General features: G+C 35.8%; 3 protein-coding genes across 5 annotated transcripts; 2 read left to right on the top strand and 1 right to left on the bottom strand.

Annotated features, from left to right (window-relative positions):
• The first annotated feature begins 2,045 nt into the window (after window positions 1-2,045).
• Window positions 2,046-4,057, top strand: LOC137739885 (pentatricopeptide repeat-containing protein ELI1, chloroplastic). Its single transcript, XM_068479624.1, has one exon. It carries the CDS (start codon window positions 2,088-2,090, stop codon window positions 3,963-3,965), a length of 1,878 nt encoding a protein of 625 aa, XP_068335725.1. The 5' UTR covers window positions 2,046-2,087; the 3' UTR covers window positions 3,966-4,057.
• Window positions 4,058-4,175: 118 nt separating this feature from the next.
• On the bottom strand, window positions 4,176-12,735 carry LOC137739894 (WD40 repeat-containing protein HOS15-like). Of its 3 annotated transcripts, XM_068479652.1 has the most exons (15): window positions 12,436-12,735; window positions 11,591-11,736; window positions 11,094-11,469; window positions 10,858-10,935; window positions 8,288-8,367; window positions 8,114-8,160; window positions 7,464-7,614; window positions 7,145-7,208; window positions 6,870-7,028; window positions 6,670-6,791; window positions 6,067-6,141; window positions 5,617-5,670; window positions 5,446-5,519; window positions 4,822-4,896; window positions 4,176-4,733 (listed from the first exon to the last, which is right to left on the bottom strand). In XM_068479652.1, the coding sequence occupies exons 1-15, from the start codon at window positions 12,494-12,496 to the stop codon at window positions 4,514-4,516; spliced, it is 1,782 nt and encodes a 593-aa protein (XP_068335753.1). In that variant the 5' UTR covers window positions 12,497-12,735; the 3' UTR covers window positions 4,176-4,513. The 3 variants fall into 3 exon arrangements, with proteins under 3 accessions (XP_068335753.1, XP_068335737.1, XP_068335745.1); XM_068479636.1 differs by lacking the exon at window positions 10,858-10,935 and having other exon boundaries at window positions 8,288-8,370; XM_068479644.1 differs by lacking the exon at window positions 10,858-10,935 and having other exon boundaries at window positions 8,288-8,364.
• A 6,535-nt stretch (window positions 12,736-19,270) lies between these two features.
• On the top strand, window positions 19,271-23,108 carry LOC137719980 (cytochrome P450 81Q32-like). Its single transcript, XM_068458968.1, has 2 exons — window positions 19,271-20,303; window positions 22,361-23,108. The coding sequence occupies exons 1-2, from the start codon at window positions 19,407-19,409 to the stop codon at window positions 22,973-22,975; spliced, it is 1,512 nt and encodes a 503-aa protein (XP_068315069.1). The 5' UTR covers window positions 19,271-19,406; the 3' UTR covers window positions 22,976-23,108.
• Window positions 23,109-23,219: the final 111 nt, after the last annotated feature.

Genomic DNA, 23,219 nt, shown 5'->3' with positions numbered 1-23,219 from the left:
TATGAAACTAGACCAAAATAATCCACACTATTTATAAAACTATAGCAAAATAACTCACACTATTTTTGAAACTATATCAAAATAACCCACACTATTTATGAAACTAGACTAAAATAACCCACTCTATTTATGAAACTATAGCAAAATAACCCACAATATTTTTAAACCTAAACCAAAATAACCCACACTATTTCTGAAAGTGAACAAAATAAACATTATTTCTGGAACTACAACAAAATAACCACGCTACTTTTGATACTGAACCAAAATAAGCCATACTATTATGGAACTATAGCAAAATAACTCACACTATTTTTAAAACTAAACCAAAATAATCCACACTATTTATGTAATGGAACAAAATAAACGCTATTTCTAAAACTTTATGGTATATTCTCTATATATAAACGTGACAAATGCTATATTTTCTATTACAAGTGTGCATTTGTCATGTCTCACTAATTCATAAAAAATATAGAGCGAGAGTGCCACACCAACAAACAACAAGCTTTGCTACCATTCCCTGTCAAAGCACCTACCTTCTCTTTCTAGGTGAGTCTGGGTTCCCATTCTCTCATCACCTTCTCTTCCTCCGAATCTGCAGAATTCTGCCACTTCTCCTTTTCTTGTCTTCGAATTTGTTACACAGATTTGCAAAGAACTCGACCATCACCTTTCCCCTCATTTTTATTTTCGAAAAATGTTACACACTGTCGCCATCAATAAAAAGACTGCAATCCAATCTATCATCAATATCATGCATGCTTGATTTAATTTAGAAATTGATGCATGGTTTAAATTCCATACTAATTGAAGGAATTCTTGCAATATTTATGCCTATTTTTCCAGATGGATATAAGACTAATATCCTAGTTCGAGCCAGGCACTGAGCAAGAATCTAAATTATTTTTCTGTAATATTGTCGATTTCAATTTGTTTTCATGGCCTCTGAGACAAATTTTCAATAAATTTGATACTTCTCATTTCAAAATCACCATTTGATTCTTTGAGATCTATTAACATTTGTTTTTGGGTTCGATTCTGAAAGAAGGTGGCTAACTGACTGTTATGGCGGAGAGAGAATGAGAGGAATAGTTCTTTTTTGTTTTTCGTTTTTTTCATTGAAATGGCAGACAAGAAGGAGATGAATAAGTAGAGAGAGAAACGGAAAAGAGAGGATTAAGATGATGGGTTAATGCTTCTTGGGTTTGATGGAGGGGAATAGCAGGAAATAAAAATAAAGAAAACTAATGAAAATGATTTGAAAATTTTGAGTTTTAACGATAAGGATAAAATAAAGGGTACAGTGAATAGTATCAGGATTGATTTTTTAGTGTAAAAATGTGGTTTTTCGTTAAAGTAAATAGTACTGTAAGTTTTTCGTTAAAACTTCTATAAAAGTAAATAAATAAAGCACCTATTGGGTTCGGCTAGCAATTCGCTCATAGTATTTGTGAATTGGCTAACGGGCTTCGGTTAGGATCTGCTAGGGGTAATTATGAAAAAAAGTATTTTATTACGGGTTGGGCTTTAATTCGGCCTGTGTTTTTAATGTTTGTAGGATTGATATATAAATAGTTTTGTCTTTAGGTTAATTCTCAAGTTCTTTTAGTTAAATAAAAGCTTATGATGATTTTGTTAAGAAAAAATTGGTCCAATAGCTCCCCTAATTTTTCACTTTTTAGCGTGACTGACTAAACTTATTGAAAAATAGAAGGAATTGAGAAGAGAGAAATAAACACCAAGTAAGACCTAGTTTGGTACTGAGGTGATTCTGAAAAAAGCTGGTATAAAAAAAAACTGGGAGCTGTTTTTGTGTTTGGTAAACATTCAGCTTCAGCTTTTTTTCACAGTTTTGGGTGAAAAAAGCAAAAAACAAGAAGCTGCAAAACCCAGCTTTGAAAAATCGGTTTTTTTTCACATTTGTTTTTCTTTATTTCACAGCTGCTTATTCTCACAGCACAGCAGAATCAACTTTTTTTCAAAGCACAGCAATACCAAACCAGCCCTAAATCACAAATAATATATACACAAGAAGATAAATAATTAAGGGCGCCAAATATTTTTGAGATAGCGTTGGCAAAACAATGTCCTCAACCGCCACTTTGGCCACCACCGCACCCACTCACCACCACCACCACCGCCGCCGCCGCCACCCACCATCAATTGACAGACTCACATTCCTAATCGACAAGTCAAAATCCATCAACCACCTTCTCCAAACTCACGCCCTTCTCCTCCGCCACGGTCTCCACCACCACCCAATCCTGAACTTCAAGCTCCAACGCTCTTACGCCTCGTTTGGCCGCCTCGACCACTCCGTCGCCCTTTTCCACCGCACCGACAACCCCACTGTCTACTTCTGGACCTCCATTATCCACAGCCATGCCCAGTTGGGTCTTCAGAACCTTGCCCTCATGTACTTCACCGAGATGCTCACCAATGGCGTTGAACCCAATTGCTTCACCTTCTCCGCTGTTATGAAAACTTGCCCGCTTGAGCCCGGAAAAGCACTCCATTCCCAGACGATTAAGCTCGGGTTCGATTCGGATTTGTATGTCAGGACCGGTCTTGTGGATGTTTACGCAAGAGCCGGCGATGTTGTGTCTGCAAGGCAGCTGTTTGATACAATGCCTGAGAAGAGTTTGGTTTCGCTGACGGCGATGATCACTAGCTATGTGAAAAGAGGGGCAATTGAGGCGGCCCGCAAATTGTTTGACGGAATGCAGGAGAGAGATGTGGTGTGTTGGAATGTGATGATTGATGGGTATGCTCAGCATGGGATGCCAAATGAGGCTTTGTTTTTGTTTCGGAAAATGCTGGCGGCAAAGTTTAAGCCAAACGAATTGACTGTGCTGTCTTTGCTCTCTGCTTGTGGGCAGCTTGGAGCTCTTGAGTCTGGTCGATGGCTTCATTCTTACATTGAAAATAATCGAATTCTAGTCAATGCTCATGTGGGCACTGCATTGATTGACATGTATAGTAAATGTGGTAGCTTGGAGGATGCTCGTCTGGTTTTTGATAGGATTGAGGAGAAGGACGTTGTTGTTTGGAATTCGATGGTTGTAGGATATGCGATGCACGGATTTAGCCAAGATGCGTTGCAGTTGTTCGTTGAAATGCGTAGAATTGGTTACCATCCTACTGATATAACCTTCATCGGAGTTTTGAGTGCTTGTGCTTATGCTGGTTTGGTCAACAATGGATGGGCTTTTTTCAGTTCAATGAAGGATGAATACGGAATAGAACCGAAGATTGAGCATTATGGGTGCATGGTAAATCTCCTTAGCCGTGCTGGGCAGCTGGAAGAAGCATACGAGTTTGTGAAGAAAATGAAGATTGATCCTGATCCCGTCCTATGGGGAACTTTACTTGGGGCTTGTAGACTCCATGGTAACATTGCATTGGGAGAGGAGATAGCAGAGTTTCTCCTTGGCCAAAATCTTGCAAATTCAGGAACATATATTCTACTTTCCAACATCTACGCCACAGTGGGGAACTGGGATGGGGTGGCAAGGGTGAGGGCCTTGATGAAAAGCAGTGGGATTCAGAAGGAGCCTGGTTGCAGCTCCATCGAAGTGAATAATAAGGTACACGAGTTCCTTGCAGGGGATAGGAGAAACCCAAGGAGCAAAGAAATATACATGATGATCGAGGAGATGAACCGTTGGCTCAAGGCTCATGGTTACGCCCCACAGGTAGATACTGTGTTACATGATCTGGGGGACAAAGAAAAGGAGCAATCCCTTGAAGTTCACAGTGAGAAGCTTGCTCTTGCTTTGGGGCTAATCAGCACACAAGCTGGAACAACAATCAAAATTGTGAAAAACCTACGCGTGTGTTCGGATTGTCACGCTGTGACCAAGTTACTTTCGAAAATCACTGGCCGAAAGATTGTAATGCGGGACAGAAACAGGTTTCACCACTTTGTAAATGGTTCGTGCTCTTGTGGCGATTACTGGTAGTTCCTCTGAGATGCTCTCTTATATCTTGTAGTATGATCCTTCCACAAGTAACTAAATTTGTGTGTCTAATCCGAGCGATTACACACCCTTTTAACCGTGGTTTTGATCTATCAAGTGGAAGCAATCGACACATTCAACTGGTTCTGGTTCTGGTTCTTCAGTATCCGAATTGTATGGGGGCTTTCGCTTTCAAAGTAACCAACACAAGCAAAACCACAAAAATAGTTGGAATAACAGCCTTCTTGAGAATCTTCAGTAGCATGCCGTACATACCTTGAGAAGCAAAGTACACTAACAAGCCTAACTAAAAATGTTGAAAACAATCCTGTACACCTCCTAGAAAAGCAGCTCGATTAACACTTGAATCAGGAAACGAGCTTACGAACAAAATGAACATTAGCGAGCCGAGCCTTGATCTACGGTTAAAATGCAATGCCTACGCACCTAACATACACTCGCCACCCATCCTAATCAAATACGACGAACTAATCTACGACTGGGATTTGACGACCAACTTCCAATACAAGACAGGTTTGGCATTTCCAGCTCTACATTCTAAAATCTAAGACGCACACTGTGTTGTTGGCAAAACACGCAGCAAGTTTGTCGCCTTCCTTGTTCCAGCAGACTTCAAATATACCGCCACTTCCAGTGTACGTTTTCACAATCTTGCGTTCCTTCAGTGACCAGATATGCATGGATTTATCAAGAGATCCACTGGCCAAATACTCACCATTTGGGCTAAAAGCAACAGAATAAACAGGTTCCCTGTTGATTCAAATTGAAGTATCAATACACAACGAAGTAAAGAAATTTTATCAAGCTTCAAACACCATACGTTTGTTTTGTCCAGTACCTGTGTCCATCCAAGCTGCAGAGAAGCTTTCCTTGTTCCACATCCCATAGCTTCACAAAGGAGTCAAATGATGCACTGTCAAGAAGCACAATCACAAAACTTAGAACCATGACACAAACATTCAGTGTATTTTCTCCGCAGAAAGTACTCGGTGTAATTTCTCCACAGAGTATACATGCAGAACGAAAGTGCAAGTTTGAATACTATCAAGAAATAATATTTCTACATAAAGACAATTACGCTTGGGAGCGAAAAAACAAAAACCCGCAAATGCAAGAACATGAATACAAAAGAGCAGTGGCTTAACATACAGTTCTCACAGCACCATAGGGTTAATGGCAATAAGAAGTTAGACAAGAACTTCTTTCATGGCACAGAATGAATTAGGAGAATTACCACCCAACCAGGTTTTACACAGGTAATAAACCATTTGCTGTCTTTATATAAAATTTCAATTGACAGCATTAAGCTTTTCTCAAAAAATATGAAAACCATGCAAAAGCTACTTATTGAAACAATTTGCAACTTCTAACTGAAATAATAAAGGAACACATGGCAAACACAATGCAAACAATACAGAGAAGCCAATGGTATCTCACTTCATCTGAGAAGCACCATATTTACCTAGCTAGGACCAACTGTTGGTTAGGGTTGTTTGTTCCTGGTCCAGTGGGACTCCATCTGATAGTGTATATCTCCTGCAATACAAATTTCCAACGCTTCTAAGATTCCAGAAAAGTAAATTCAAACGGCCATGATAGGCAAATTAAACTTGAATGACAATCTGAGGAGTACCTTAGAATGCTCTCTTAAATCATGAACATATTTTTCCTGCTTCATGCTCCATATCTACACAATAATTTTACATGAGTTGCAAATTCAATAGTCTTCTCAATGGAAATTAATGAACCAACTGAAACTGATCCATTTAATTGAAAATGGCTATATTCCATTGAATAGAGGCAAGATGAAGAAAGTTAGAATTATATATTATATATGAATTATCTGATTCAAAACTTTTAATCAAGCAGCAAACAAGATTGGTTTAATCAATCCTATCCTTCCCATGTTCCGGAGTAAACAAAACATATGACATTAACCCCATACCAGGTCTGTGTTCAACTTCAGTACCTATCTTTAATTATATATATAAGTATAGATTAAAAATATTATATGCAAACAACTCTCTTATCGAACATAAAATGGAACTACTTTACTACAAATTGAGCAGGAAGCACAGATAACCTTTGCAGTGCTATCATCAGAACATGAAGCCAACAATGAACCAGTTGGATCCCATTTAACACAATTAACTTCTCCCTGAAACAGTGAAAACCCATTGATCAGCCACAAAATTTGAAAATTATAAAGTTTACTGTTTGCAAATAACACGTAAGTTTTAGCAGAAGTTCAAAAACAAGTGAAACCATTTTTGCTATCTGAGCGAATTCCAGTAACTACAACCAGGCATGTTAAAAAAACTGGTCAGCTCAAGGTTTTCCAGTTGACCAAATCAAAGGCAGGTGAATAATGGAAATAAAACAGCAACATTCTAGAATGGAGGGCTGGCAATACCAAGACCCTCTCAAATCCATTTTCAACCAGACAAGGACCAGTTAACAGTTAATTACTTAAATGAAATTGAACATTAACATGATAGCATCAAGAGAATATATCTCAGCCTAGAATTGGGCGTCCCTATATCTTCAACAATCTAAACAACACAAAACTATCTGCAGCCTCTTTAGAAAAAGAGCATAGTATACACAAATGAATAATAAGAACAAAATGCTTAAAAAGATAATTAACCTCAGGTCTAATCTAGAGCAACTAAATGCTTGAAAATACCTGATGTCCCGCAAAAGTTTTAACAGGGTGGTTTTCCCCAATCTTGCAGACATATATCATATTGTCTGTTGAGCTCATTGCAAAGGAGACATTGTTGCGCCAGTCAACATCAAGTGTTGGACCTAAATGACAGAAAAATAGTCATCAAAATCCCAACACAGCCACTATTACACTGTCTGTTCCATGAAAATAATACACACCTGAATGAAATTCAAATTGTTGTTTCGGTTCCTCTGCCTTTACATCCCACACAATTGCAGTTTTATCGCAGCTTCCTGTAAGAAGGTAATCTCCCTTTTTGTTCCACTTTAGAGAGAATATAGGCCCTTTATGTTTGCTCAAAGTACTAATTAATTCACCTGGGCAAAGATACCACACAATATATGTTCTAAAAACTTCCAAAATGATGCTGAAAAGTAAACAAGAATCATAAATCAGATAAAACAGAAAACCAGAAAAACAATCATCTGCTTACCCTTTGTACTCCAAATTCTTGCTTGCCCATCATATGAACCGGTTGCAAGCATTGTTCCCTCTCCCTGAATTAGTGAAAGGTTTATTTGCATATACACAAACAAAAAAAATTCTGGAAGAATAAAAAAATACAAATAAAGAAGCTCCTGCAGTTTTAGGTGGTTTTGGAATAAAGAAAACAAGTTTTTTTTTTTTTTTTTTTTTTTTTCTTGATGAGTCTCAAGAGCCCATAACAAAGAGCATCCGCATGGCATGTAATCTATTATATCAAACTTGATAGGTCAATTATCACAAAATATATCCATAACAATAGAGCTCACATTCCAGTCAAGTGTCGTCACATCTTTACTCTTTTCATTCGTTCTACCCTTAACATGCTTCAGCACCAACACATTTGAGGAACCATTTTGTGAACTAAATCTGGAGCTTCCATCAGCAATGGTCCAGATTCGAGCTGTCGAATCTCCAGACCTGGAAAGTGATTAATTAAAAGTGGCAAGAGTAAGGGATTGAAACAAAAGGTATGGTAATCCTAACACGGTATGGTAACGCCATGGACTCAGAAACAGCCCATATTCTGGTCAACATTACAGGCCCACGATTAACATGATATATGTTAAATTACTATCACCATTCCAGCTAGTCCTAAGGGATGTTGATTTTACTGAAATTTAATACTAGAGAGAGGCTTAAATAACAACAAAAGATAGTATAAAATCAAATGTTGCAGACTCTAGATAATCAGTAAAGGAAACACGAGCAGATAAAGGCAAAAACATGTCTCATCCAACGTTAGTATTCAATAACCAGCAAAACATGTGAAAGAATTAGTAAAGAGATATTAAATAAATTAACAAAAAAATTTCAATGGATCATTATGTCTTTTCTCTAAAAATAAAAAATAAACAAAATAAAAAAAAAAAGATTACAGAAACATCCACTAAATATGAACAATTTAACATATACATACCCCGATGCAAGAAGAGAACCTGCTGGACTCCATGCACAAGCACATACCTAATGCAAAAATGGAAAGGAGATCCAATGTCACACAGAGAAACATGTATGAGGAACTATATGGCAAAGAACGGGGGTAAAAGCCAGATAAGGTGGGTAATGCAAGAAAATAGGAGCATGCACAAACCTCATTAGTATGCCCCTCCAAAATTGTCACATCAGAACTAGGGATTTGAACATCTGTAAGAGGAATATCCATTGGCTCTGCTCCTCAAAAAAAAAACATGACGATTATCATAATGTACATTTAGGGAATTGAAAGGAATAAGAGACAGAACAAAAGTTGCTCAACTTCATTAAGTGGGAATTTAACATAACATGCTCTGTCTTTTTACACTAATGCTAAGAAGTCTAACTCCTCGTACCTAAATGATTATGGAATGAAGCTAGTTAAAATTCCTTGCACATATTCTCAAATGCCAAGAACTGCGCAAGCACCAAATTCCATAACCAATTCTCTGTTAGGAATTGGCTCAACAATGTTAGCGCCGTATTTTGTTTTGGATTGTATTAGGAAAGCTAAATGTGCACATATTCTTGTCCTACAAGGATTAGAAAAGAATTAAGTTTTCTTGTACAATTAGACTAGGAATCCTCAAACCATAAACGGAATAGGAATGTAAGTGTACTTTCCTATTCCAAATAGAATAGGAAACTTGATCAGAAAATAGGCATGTAAATCACACCCTGTACTTATAAATCGGGTGCGGCAAGGGGCAGAAAAAAAGAGAGAAGAAAACAGAGACAGCTGAGAAGTCAGAGGAGGGTTAACAAAAACACTGTATATTCAGAAGGTTCTTAAGAAGTTCAACATGCTAGAAGCAAAGGCAGTTTCAACTCCTTTGGCAGCTCACTTCAATTAAGTGGGCAATAGCGTCGTAAGTCCGAGAAAGAGAAACAAACAATGAAGAAGGTTCCCTATGGTAAAATCGTGGGCTGCCTAATGTATGCAATGGTGTGCAAGCCCGACCTAGCTCAAGCAATTCGTGTCGTTTCCAAGTACATGGAAATATAGGAAGCCAACATTGGGATGCAATCAAGTGGATTTTGTGTTACTTGAAAGGTTCTTGGCGACAAGGGATCTTGTTTGAAAAGCAAAAAAAAAAAACAAAAAATAAAAAACGCAAGGGTGTTGGGGTACATTGATGCCGACTATGCAGGGCATTTGGACAAGAGAAGGTCTACCCCAGATTATGTTTTTACATGCGCAGGTAGACCAATCAATTGGAGGGCACTACTGCAACCAATTTCAGCTTTGTTGACCACAGAAGCAGAGTATATTGCTCTGGCCAAAGTTGGAAAGGAGGTAAGCTGGCTTAGTGGCTTGGTAAGCCAAATAGGAATCACTCAGGATTTCAAGAAGCTGAAATGTGACTGTCACAGTGCCATTCACTTGGCAAATAATCAGGTTTTCATGGAAAGATTAAAGCACATTGAAGTGAGGTATCACAGAACCCAGGTTTGGGTGGAGTCCAAGGAGATTTGGGCCAAAAAGTTTCACACGGGTGACAATGCCGCAGATTTCCTTACCAAGATAGTGCCGGCCAAGAAATTCAAGCAATGCTTGAACTTGATCAATCTAGTTGATTGTGTACCTCCTCACTTGAGATGCAATGAAGCAAGAAGAAGTTTTCCATGGTGAAGGTTCTTGAAGATTTCCTTAAGATACTCTAGGGTGCAACAGTCAAGACTTGGTTTGATTCACCAAGGTAGAGGTTGTTAGGAATTGGCTCGTAAATGTTAGTGTCCTATTTTGTTTCCGATTGTATTAGGAAAGCTCAAGGTGCGCATATTCTTGTCCTATAAGGATTATGAAAGAATTAAGTTTTCATGTACAATTAGATTAGGAATCCTATAAGCAGAAATGGAATAGGAATGAAAGTGTACTTCCTATTCCAAATAGAATAGGAAACTTAATCAGAAAATAGGCATGTAAACCCAAGGTTCTAAAAGATGCTAGGCACTAGTCGGTCGGCGGGCTAGGGCCTAGCGCGTAGGCGGACTAGGCTGATTTAAGTAAATCTATTATATTTCGTGTAAATAAGTGTGTGTTTATACTTAAAATATATATAATTTCATCATAAACTACAATATAGAATGGCATATATATTATGAAGTATTGGAACATAATGAAAACATGGGGAACAAGCATATAATGTGTGTTCATTTAAGTATTCAACAAGTCTCTTACAATTTATTGAAAAAAATAAAATGCAAAATGAAAGTTATCTGTTTTTTGTTTAAGTGAGTCACAACTTAGGCGGGTGCCTAGGTGGGTCTGGACAGGCTAGGCAGGTGCCACTATGAATATGGTGTGGCAAGGGGCAGAAAAGAAGAGAGAAGAAAACAGAGACAGCAGAAAAAGGTCAGAAGGATTAGTTCTAGGGTTTACAAAAGCACCGTACACTCTATTATTAATTCAAATAAGCCGTGATTTATCTACAACAGTATGTAGCCAAAAGATCTGCCAAACCAGTATGTATCGTGTGTTTCTAGTTATTCTCTATTTGCTAAGTTTAGTCTATTGTCGGATACATCAAAGAACAAGTTCCAAGGGAATCGAAAATCTTACATTCTCTCCTTGGCAGATCATGATATATTACAAGGGCAAACAAGAAGTTAATGTAAAGCATTGTTCCTTAATTATTTTCTGTTCATTAAACATAAAAAATAAGGCTAAAAGAGTAGTTCACCAGCTAAAGCATATGTTCGAACGGATAAACTTTTCCTGCATCCTAGTAGGCTCCAGAAACAAGTGTCTATATCTTTTTATTTCTTACCAATCACAAAATAAAAGAACATAATCATTGAATGGATTTGTGGCTGCTTAAAAATTGTGGCCATTTTGTGGCCTTGGTAACTTTATTCAGGCTAATAAAAGAAAAAAAAAAACCACAAAAGAGAAAATCATTTGCAGTAAAAATTAAATCTACCTCCAGAAGCTCCATTTTCTTCATGTCTGATACTAACTTCATCTTCTTGATCTCTAACTACATCTCTGTCATTGCGGTCCTCACACTGCTTTTCTCGCTCCTTATTCTTTTCTATCCTCTCTCTATCCTTTTCGAAATCCTTCTCCCTTTCTTTTCTTTCTTTCTCTCTTACTCGTGCACGTTCTCCGTCATGTTCTTTTTCAAGCTCCTTATCTTTATCTTTCTTTTGATAAGACTCGTGCTTTTTATCTTTGTCTTTGTCCATCTGTGAATTCTTCCTTTTCTCTGTAATCATTTGCCTTAGTTGATTTACATCCTTCGTGATAAGATCTAAAGGTTGTAAAAATGAGAAATCTTCATCCAAATCTGCATCACTCTGGCAAGCTTAAAACAAAAGCTGGTTAACATATATTCTAAGATGTGCAATCCTGTGCAAGTTCCAAAACAAAAATTACCAGTTATTCGATAATCCAAAAAACAAGAACAAGAATACTAACATTACTCAAGTTAGCTTCCATCTCCAAGTACTGAAGTCCTTTTTGTATAAATGTAATGAGGGCACCAGGTGGAACCAAATTTCCATCTATAGTGCATTTGTTGATACCGGCCTCATATCCTAAAGCAAAAGCTGAGTGTGTGAAGCCTGCAGAAGTAATACAACAAAAAACTTAGAGAAAATGAAATGGGTTTTCCAATTCAATCTTCGATTGAGTTGGAAGCTCCTTCACGTTTTTCACTTTGATAACTGTAGAGTGTGTATGCATGCAACTGGTTTGTGTATAGAACCCCATAAGATCACTCCACAACTTCGATTCGACTGCTTTTATATGATGCTAAATAATCTACTACGTATACAAAACCCCTAATCGCTTTGTGTATTGATTGTGCATCAAATCCAAATCAATATAAAATCTCATATCACCATATCATGCAGGTACAAATCACATTCAGTTAAACATAAAAATTTAATTAAATTACGGCTAACCAAACTAAAATAATTTGATTATAAGAAAAAAAAAATACTGAAACTCGAGCATTCAAAAGGAGATTTACAAAATAAAATTATACCGACTACTGTTTTTTGATCCATAATCTCATGCCCTCTCGACGCCGGAAAACAGGAAGCCAATTAGCAAACTTATTCCCAAAATTACAGTTCTCAACCCTAATTAAGTTATAATAGCAAACATGTAACAGCAATTGATAAATACACCCTTATAATCTGTACAGCACACCCAAAATTCCCAGAAACCCTAGAATGACAATACAATTAAAAACGGGAACAGAAAATTAGGGAAATAAATTCGAAAAGTCGATTGAGGGTTTGCAAAGTGAAGCATACCTGATTCCTGAAGGTAACGAAAGACTAGGAAATTCAACTCGACGGAGGTGATGGAGGTCATCGTCGCAGAAGTCGCCGGCTTCAATGGCTGTGATGAGAGGTCCGCAAATCGTGCGGCCCAGTTTCAATCGGGGAGAGAGAGAGAGAAAGAGGGAGAGATTGCAATGGCAAACGGGTAGGGATTTATCGGTTTTGCAGAGTTTGGAGGGGCTCTGGAAACCCAAGTCAGAAAGAAGAAGAAAGGGCAGGGGAGCAACGATTTTCCATTTTTCCTTTTTTTTTTTTACGTTTGTTGTGAGATTTTCACTTGGTTCGTTTGTATTTATTTATTTATTGTATTTTATTAATGCTTTGGATAACGTAAAACCTAGGCCCTGTTTGGCACACCGTATAAGACATCGGATAGTACTAATAATACGGAGTACCGTGTTTGGTGTCTGTTTGGATTAAATAGCCACCGGATTAAATAATCCGACCCCACTTCCTTTATCCGGCTGATACCCGCTTAGTTGTACTGCCCAAAACCATGGTATTATTTAGTCGGGTAGAAGCACGCCTCTCTCTGTTCCGCCCTCCTGCAACTTCTCCTCCTCCTCCTCTGTTCCGCTCTCCTGCAACTTCTCATCCTCCTCCTTCTCTGATCACCGCGAACTGCGTAAGCGGAGGAAAGAGGAGAGTCGCGATGGACTGACGAAACTCAATGGTTGTGGCCGTCCTGCAGCAATGGCAGCAGTGACCGAGATTATCTTTATCTTCTCTGCGTTTCCCTTCGCCGCGGCTGCTGCACGTTGTTGTTCCAATACTTCAATGGCTGCTGCATTCCCGTTTTGGCTTCCGTTTGACATCGGCGGTGATGCTTCAAATGACAGAGAGGTGGAGATGTGAGAGGCTTCGGTGTAGGACGCGATGAGAGAGAGGACACGAACGGGCTTTAGGGTCTGCTTCTATATCTGAGGGCGTTGATGGTCTTTGTAGAGTGCCCGTCTCCATTTCATTTTGCTTTGGGAATGGGAGAAGCAAACTGCTTCTTTTTCTGCAGTGCAAAGTGAAGAAACAACAGTACAAATATTTTGAATTCCATTAATCATCAAAGTGCTTTATTTTGAATTCCATAAATATTTCTGCAAAGTGCTTTTTTCCATTAATCATCAATTTTTATCTTAAAAATAATAATATTTTGAATTCCTCCTATCCGGTATAATATCAAACACAGTATAAATAATACAATTATTAGTCCGATACTACACCAAACGCCCGACTAATTTAGTCAGTACTATCTGGTGGCTATTTATCTTATCCGACATAAATAGTCAGTACAGTCCGAGCTGCCAAACAAGGCCTTAAACATTCTCGCATTCTTGCGTCTGACGACCTGGATTATTGGATCCACTTAAGCACCACTTCATAGGCCTCGAGCCCAGTCTATTCCTCGCCATTCATAAATGGGCCGACTTGGACTGCCCAACAGAAAAGCCTAAATCAGGTCTAATCTCTTGATCTCGATTCGATTCGTGGCCCATCCTACAAATTGGCTCAATGATATGGGAACGGTTTGCGGCTATAAACGAAAAAAATTGTGAGAGGTTGCGGGTTCGGTGCTCTGAGATAGTGAGTCTGTTTGACTGTAGCCACTAACATGGTGAAATTCCTTCTAACCTCTCAGGGCCCGAAAAAGATGGATAACCGTGGGTTGCCACCAGTTGTCCTCTTTTTAAAAGAAAAAATCACCTCATCAGGTAACCATTATTTATTGGATAGATCATAGTTAGAAAAATACAAAACAAGTATGGTACATGAAAAATATATATATATATATATATATATATGTATATTTTTTGGTAACTAAATTAAAATAATACTTGTACTATATTTTTGGTAAAAAAAAATAGTACGAGTATGATACATGAAAAATACATATATGTATATTTTTTGGTAACTAAATTAGAAAAAATAGTACTGAGTATGGTACATGAAAAATACATATATGCTTTATACTTGAGATTTCGAGTTCGAATCTTCTGTCTGCCTGTGGTTGTTTTAGTTTTACACTAGAAGAAGAGGGAGTTCAGTTAAGCTACGTAATGAACAGTATAATTTGGTATTGAATTCATCATCCACAAGATATGAACCTAAGACCTCTCACTTCTAAACGAAGAAAAATATTACCAAATTATAGTATTGAGTGACGACTGTGGTTATTTTAGTTTGAAGATGAATATAATTTGTTTTTGGCAAGTTCCTCTGTCCCTTAAGTAGAGCGAGTGGGGCCTTACTTTGCTTTTGTTCCATTTGTACCCAGTGCATGTGGATAAGTGCATGTGGATAGTGCGCTTACGCATTCACTGACCTATGCACCGCTACAAGTCGACGATGAAAGGGAAAGACGATACACGACACACCCACATTTTGGATTGGGAGAAATTTTTGGAACGATTGTGTCATTTTATTTTAATAAACTAATAATTTGGGTAATTTCAACGTATTATTGTATTATTAGATTAAAACATTATATGTTCACGAACTTGTTTGTGTAAGGGGTTGGTCGGACTGACTCTCAAGTCACAAACATACGCAACGAAGAATGCATATATCCTTATTTTTATTTTTTATACAATAAAATTTTAAATAAAGAGTAAAATATTGAGCTAAGTCAAACAATAAGTTTGCCATGAAGTGATATCAAATTTGTCATATATGAGAGGCAAATTTAGGACCTCAGACTTACTAATTATTGATATATCATTCTCTTGCTCATTGAATTTTCATCTTTCTATTTAAAGTTAAAATAAAGAGAATTATCTTGATTGTATAATCCAAAAATGTGCAATCTGAACAAATACACAAATAAATGAACAAATGTTATTTGAATTAAGTTCGCAGTGTGACAATCACCTTGAAAAGTCATTCACTTACCATGGACACTCAAGTCCAAAATATCAAAGTTCAACGTACACAATGTAAAGTCAGTTGTGACATAAATCTAGATAGAGATAAGTGGAAAATAGGCAGAGAGAAGAGAGAGAGAAAAAGGGCTCGAGGAATTATGTGATTGATATTTTTCATGTTTAGTGTCTTTTACTAATAAAAACTATTAGATGAGCACACATTCTGTGTGTGTGAACAATTTTATTTTATTTTTTATTTTTTTATTAAGGAGTGTGATTAGTTTTTAAAATTTTAAAAAGAGTATGAAATAATGATGGTGGAACAATTTCTTAGTAAGTGCATATTTTATCTTAATATTACATAATTACTGTTTTGTCCTCCTTATGTGAATATTGTGTATCAAAAGTGAGGGTAAAAAAGGAAAAATAGTAAGTGCATATTTTATCTTAATATTACATAATTACTGTTTTGTGCTCCTTATGTAAATATTGTGTATTAAAAGTGAGGGTAAAATAGGAAAAATAGGGATATGATTGTCATTTTCTCAAAAGATACAAAATTACTATTTTGCCCTCCTCACGTGAATATTGTGTATTAAAAGTGAGGGCAAAATAGGAAAAAAAACGGGGCAAAAAGTTGACAAAGAGGGTTCTCTTAATAATAGTATAGATTAAAGTTAAAATAAAGAGAATTATCTTGATTGTATAATCCAAACCAATAGTATTTTGAAACGTGCAATCTGAACAAATACACCAATAAATGTACAAATATTATTTGAATTAAGCACGCAGTGTGACAATCACCTTGAAAAGTCATTCACTTATACGTACACTCGAGTCCAAAATGTCAATGTCCAACATGCACAATGTAAAGTCAGTTGTGACATAAATCTAGATAGAGACGAGTGGAAAATAGGCAGAGAAGAGAGAAAAAATGGGCTCGAGGAATTATGTGATTTATATTTTTCATGTTTTGTGTCTTTTACTAATAAAAACTATTAGATGAGCACACATTCTGTGTGTGTGAAAAATTTTATTTTATTTTTTGTTTTTTTTATTAAGGAGTGTGATTAGTTTTTAAAATTTTAAAAAGAGTATGAAATAATGATGGTGGAACAATTTCTTAATAAGTGCATATTTTATCTTAATATTACATAATTACTGTTTTGTCCTCCTTATGTGAATATTGTGTATCAAAAGTGAGGGTAAAAAAGGAAAAATAGTAAGTGCATATTTTATCTTAATATTACATAATTACTGTTTTGTGCTCCTTATGTAAATATTGTGTATTAAAAGTGAGGGTAAAATAGGAAAAATAGGGATATGATTCTCATTTTCTCAAAAGATACAAAATTACTATTTTGCCCTCCTCATGTGAATATTGTGTATTAAAAGTGAGGGCAAAATAGGAAAAAAACGGGGCAAAAAGTTGACAAAGAGGGTTCTCTTAATAATAGTATAGATTAAAGTTAAAATAAAGAGAATTATCTTGATTGTATAATCCAAACCAATAGTATTTTGAAATGTGCAATCTGAACAAATACACCAATAAATGTACAAATATTATTTGAATTAAGCACGCAGTGTGACAATCACCTTGAAAAGTCATTCACTTATACGTACACTTGAGTCCAAAATGTCAATGTCCAACATGCACAATGTAAAGTCAGTTGTGACATAAATCTAGATAGAGACGAGTGGAAAATAGGCAGAGAAGAGAGAAAAAATGGGCTCAAGGAATTATGTGATTTATATTTTTCATGTTTTGTGTCTTTTACTAATAAAAACTATTAGATGATCACACATTCTGTGTGTGTGAACAATTTTATTTTATTTTTTGTTTTTTTTATTAAGGAGTGTGATTAGTTTTTAAAATTTTAAAAAGAGTATGAAATAATGATGGTGGAACAATTTCTTAATAAGTGCATATTTTATCTTAATATTACATAATTACTGTTTTGTCCTCCTTATGTGAATATTGTGTATCAAAAGTGAGGGTAAAAAAGGAAAAATAGTAAGTGCATATTTTATCTTAATATTACATAATTACTGTTTTGTGCTCCTTATGTAAATATTGTGTATTAAAAGTGAGGGTAAAATAGGAAAAATAGGGATATGATTGTCATTTTCTCAAAAGATACAAAATTACTATTTTGCCCTCCTCATGTGAATATTGTGTATTAAAAGTGAGGGCAAAATAGGAAAAAAACGGGGCAAAAAGTTGACAAAGAGGGTTCTCTTAATAATAGTATAGATTAAAGTTAAAATAAAGAGAATTATCTTGATTGTATAATCCAAACCAATAGTATTTTGAAACGTGCAATCTGAACAAATACACCAATAAATGTACAAATATTATTTGAATTAAGCACGCAGTGTGACAATCACCTTGAAAAGTCATTCACTTATACGTACACTCGAGTCCAAAATGTCAATGTCCAACATGCACAATGTAAAGTCAGTTGTGACATAAATCTAGATAGAGACGAGTGGAAAATAGGCAGAGAGAAGAGAGAAAAAATGGGCTCGAGGAATTATGTGATTGATATTTTTCATGTCTTGTGTCTTTTACTAATAAAAACTAGCATATGAGCATACACTTTGTGCGTGTCAACAATTTCATTTCATTTTAAATTTTTTTTATTAAGGAGTGTGATTAGTTTTAAAAATTTTAAAAAGAGTATGAAATAATGATGGTGAGATAATTTTTCTTAATAAGTGCATATTTTATCTTAATATTACATAATTATTGTTTTGTCCTCCGTATGTAAATATTGTGTATTAAAAGTGAGGGTAAAATAGAAAAAATAGTAAGTGCATATTTTATTTTAATATAACATAATTATTGTTTTGTTCTTCTTACGTAATTATTGTGTATTAAAAGTGAGAGTAAAATAGGAAAATTAGGGATATGATTGTCATTTTATCAAAAGATATAAAATTATTATTTTGCCCTTCTTATGTGAATATTGTATATCAAAAGTGAGGGCAAAATAGGAAAAAAGGGCAAAAGGTTGACAAGGAGGGTTCACTTATTGTGTATCAAAAGTGAGGGCAAAATAGGAAAAAATGGGCAAAAAGTTTACAATGAGGGTTTTATTAGAAAATGAGAAGGAAAGAGGGAGAGAGAAAAAGAGGACAATGGGGGAGTGGGAGGTTTTTGTTTTTGGTTTATTTATTCATTTTTTTTTTTTTTAATATTGGAAGTATTTTAACATCACTTGTACGTAAGGCTTTAATAAAAAACAGTAAAATTTGGACATGTGAAATTACATTATTGCCCATCATTTTTTTATGTGATAGAAGACTAATTTGTCTTTTCACCCTCTTTTGATTGGCAAATAGGGTTTTATTAATTAGTAAAGATGATAGTATAAGATAAGAGAAAGATAAATTTGCTCTCCAACTAATATGAACACTACACTATGTTTGGATGAGAGAATTAAACTTGGAATTTGGGTAAAAGTTAGAATTTATAAATTGACATGTACCGATTCCTTTATTTGGATTCATAACCATAGAAATTTAGAATTTTTGCATGGAAAAAACTTGGATTTTGGGACCTCCAATTTCCAGGTTTAAATTTATGTAAAGATGTGTCATTTCTCAATTTCTATGATTGAGAGTTTAAAAATAAAAAATTCTGTATTCAATTCTATTGTTCTTTTAGGTTAACCAAACAAGAAATTTCACAAATTCTAGAAAAAAAATCCCGTCATTTCAAATTCCGTCATTTTGAAATTTCGTCACCTATTTACGTGGAATTTAACTTGGGAATTGGAGGTTCCAAATTCCAAGCTTTTTTCCCACGAAGAAATTTTAAATTATATATTTATGAATGCAAACAAGGAAATTCGTGCATGTCAATTTCTAAATTTTAACTTTTATTCAAATTCTAAGTTTTTTTTGTTTATTCAAATAGAAATGATCTCTAGAAAACAAACGGTACTTGAACATTGAGATCTAAACTGCTAAAAAAACTTAGCATGGATCACTACTATCGCACACCTCCTCTTTAAGTACCACATCTCCACCACACTGTAAACCACCCACTGATCACATCCATCTCAACTCCACAAGCTAACTATGGAACAACAGATCTTGTTATATACATTCCTCTCCATTATCTCCATCCTCTTCACTTTAAACTTCCTGCTCCAAACAAAACGACGCCGTTACAAAACCCTCCCTCCAAGTCCACTTTCTCTTCCACTAATCGGCCATCTCCATCTCCTAAAACTCCCAATCCATCGAACCCTCCACCGCCTCTCACAAAAGCACGGCCCCATTTTCTCACTCTGGTTTGGCTCGCAGCGCGTGGTCATAGTCTCATCCTCGTCGGCCGCACAAGAATGTTTCACCACCAACGACATCGTTCTAGCAAACCGTCCTAGCTTTATCCTAGGCAAGCACTTAGCCTACAACAACACCACCATGGCAACGTCCCAATACGGTGATCACTGGCGCAACCTCCGCCGCATTAGCGCCATCGAGATATTCTCCACCGCTCGACTGAACACATTTTCGATCATCAGAAAGGACGAAATCAAACAGCTACTACTTAAACTTTCACAAAACGCGCGTGAAGATTTCGCACCGGTGGCGTTGACGTCTATGTTCCATGAGTTGACCTTTAACAGTATAATGAGGATGGTGGCGGGGAAGAGGTACTACGGCGAGGATGTGTCGGTGGAGAAAGAGGAGGCAAGGCAGTTCAGAGAGATTATGAAGGAGGCTTTTGCTCAAAGTGGAGCGGCCAACCCGGCAGATTTTTTGCCGATTTTGAATTGGGTTGGGAGCGACGCGTATGAGAAGAGGGTCATGAAGTTGGGTAAGAGGACCAATAAGTTTTTCCAAGGCCTCATCGATGAGCACAGGAGCAAGAAGGGTGGAACTACTGGTACTATGATTGACCATTTGCTTACTCTGCAGGGATCACAACCTGAGTATTACACTGACCAAATTATCAAGGGGATTATACAGGTTAGTGTTTACTGGCCGTCTCATATATTATTTTTTAGGGTTTTTGAACTTTAATCCTTGAAGAAGATTAAAATTCAATAAAAACTTAGTGTTAGATTATATATTGATTTTATTTCTCTAATGTGTACCTAATTCAAATTTATATTATATTTTGTTTTAACATTTAATAGAGATCTTATTTAATGTCATTATATTAAAACTAAAATTATTTATTATTATACACATTTTAATTCATTATATTTATTTTACTTCCTCTAATTAGTGTACCTAAACGTCCGTATCATAATATATTTTACTAAATTAGTATACCGAAATGTCCATATCTAAATATATTGTAGTGAATTAGTGGCACACAGATAGGATTGCATACTTGGTCACCCGATGCTATGGAGGGTCCCACTCCAGTATCCGCTTCGATTCATGCAGCTACTATGGTAATAGCTGGCGTTTTCATGATAGCAAGGCGGGTCTGGTTTACATGTGCAAAAAGTTAGGACTAGTGAGTAGTTCTACTGAAACGGTTTCCAATAAAGGGTAAAAACCCACTGAAAAAAAAAAGTAAAAAGGCAATGCCGCTTGTAAAGCTCTTTCGTCGAGTGCGCGATCATGACAGGACTCGAGGAAGAAGCCCCATGCAAAAACATAAGTGTACCGAAAAATTCCGTACCTAAACATATGATATTAAACTAGTGTACCGAAATGTCGGTACCTAAATATATTATAATAAACTAATGTAGCGAAATGTCTATACCTAAACATATTATATTAACATAGTGTACCGAAATGTTCGTACCTAAATATATTGAATTAATTAGTGACACATAAGAAAATATGCAAAAACATGTGTATCGAAAAATCTTTACGAAAATATTTTCTTATATAAGATATTTACCATAATGAGAATTAAAATTTTATAATATTTTCATAAAATTTAATTTATAAACACCATAAAATTATAAATAAAAAAGAGAGACATTTAATATGTTGGCATTAAATAAAGTCCTGGGACTAAAATCAATTTTTAATCTTGTATAAGACATTTTTCTAAATTTCATCTTATTTAAGGATTAAAATCTAGTTTTCTATTATTTTTTTATTGTGAAGTTTTAGTCTATATTTATTTCTCAATTATATCTTACCAACTGAATTATCACATGGTAAGGTATGAAATGAGAGTCATGAATCAAAGATAGAAAAACAAAAGGAACGAGGATGAGATCCACGCTATAATTGATTTGATTTCTGACTTGTAAAATAGAATCAATGAGCATGAGATCCACTAGCCTCCAATTAATTTGGAGTAGTGTTATTCACACATTTATTTTTACTTCTCACACACCTCTCTTAATTTCATTCTAAGATTGAATGAATTGAAAAAGATCAATAGCTAAATGGTGTGTAAATAGCACTTTCCTTGATTTAATTCCGGATTTTTAAGTATGTATTGGATTACATATACTTTTCTTTTTCACAAACACCTGCCAATGACCTTCAGAAATACAATTTCTGGAATTCTTTGAGTATCTCCAATGCAGAAATGTAAATTTAAGATCCGTTTTCACTTTGATTGGCGAGACCCAACACCAAAAGATGCAAAAATGATGTAAATTTAGGTTTATATTTACATTTTTAGGGCAAGATGAATATATTACATTTACATCTCTCTATTGAATTGTTTTCCGGCCAACCAAAAACATAAAATTACATTCCATTTCAAGATATCTTACATATCCGATTTGAGTATCTGAAGTCACAATAATATAAGTGAATAAAAGATAAGTAGGTAGTTGGTTTTGACCGGTAATATAATGGGTGACACATTTGATATAAAGCACTAGGTTGGTTTGAAAATAATAGTTTGTTTGATGTAGATAGATAACAACTAATCAATCATGAATTGCATATCCAAGCTGTGCGAATCCCCTCTCAAACAAGCAATCGCCTACATTTTTCCACCCATCATAACTTACAACAGCTGGGTTTAGTGTTTTAGAAATTAAAGAAGACAAGTCTTTTTTCTTTACAATTCATAATATTAACTCAAAAGTAATTTTTAGGTCATAATAATGGCGGGTACTGATACATCAGCAGTGACACTAGAATGGGCCATGTCCAATCTCCTCAACCATCCCCTCGTGTTAAAGAAAGCTAGAGCTGAAGTTGATGCTCAACTTGGAAATGAACGCTTGGTGGACGAACCAGATATCTCTAAACTACCCTATCTGCAAAGTATCATCTCCGAGACCCTCCGATTATACCCCGCAGCTCCATTGCTACTACCACATTTTTCATCAGATGACTGCATGATTGAGAGATTCGACGTGCCACGTGACACAATGGTATTGATCAATGCATGGGCCATCCATAGAGACCCAATGTTGTGGGATGATCCTGAAAGCTTCAAACCCGAAAGAATTAAGAGTGGTGAGGACTTGTCACACAACCTGATGCCGTTCGGACTAGGAAGAAGGGCTTGCCCTGGGGAGGGCCTAGCGAAACGTATGGTGGGGCTGACTTTGGGGTCATTGATCCAATGCTTTGAGTGGAAGAGAGTTAGTGAAAAGGAGATTGATATGGCTGAAGGTAAGGGATTCACAATGCCTAAAGCCGTGCCATTGGAGGCTAAGTGCAAAGCACGCTCTGTTATTATGAACCAAATTATGACGGCTTGATCTATAAACAATATTATAATATTGTTTATAATATTTTCATAAAATTTAATTTATGAACACCATAAAATTATAAATAAAAAAGAGAGACATTTAATATGTTGGCATTAAATAAAATCCAGGGACTAAAATCAATTTTTAATCTTGTATAAGACATTTTTCTAAATTTCATCTTATTTAAGGATTAAAATCTAATTTTCTATTATTTTTTTATCGTGAAGTTTTAGTCTATATTTATTTCTCAATT

This window comes from Pyrus communis, chromosome 1 (genome assembly GCF_963583255.1).
Source record: "Pyrus communis chromosome 1, drPyrComm1.1, whole genome shotgun sequence".
Taxonomy (NCBI): Eukaryota; Viridiplantae; Streptophyta; class Magnoliopsida; order Rosales; family Rosaceae; genus Pyrus; species Pyrus communis.
Note: the sequence above shows the minus strand (reverse complement) of the source record. Positions and strands in the feature narration are given on the sequence as shown.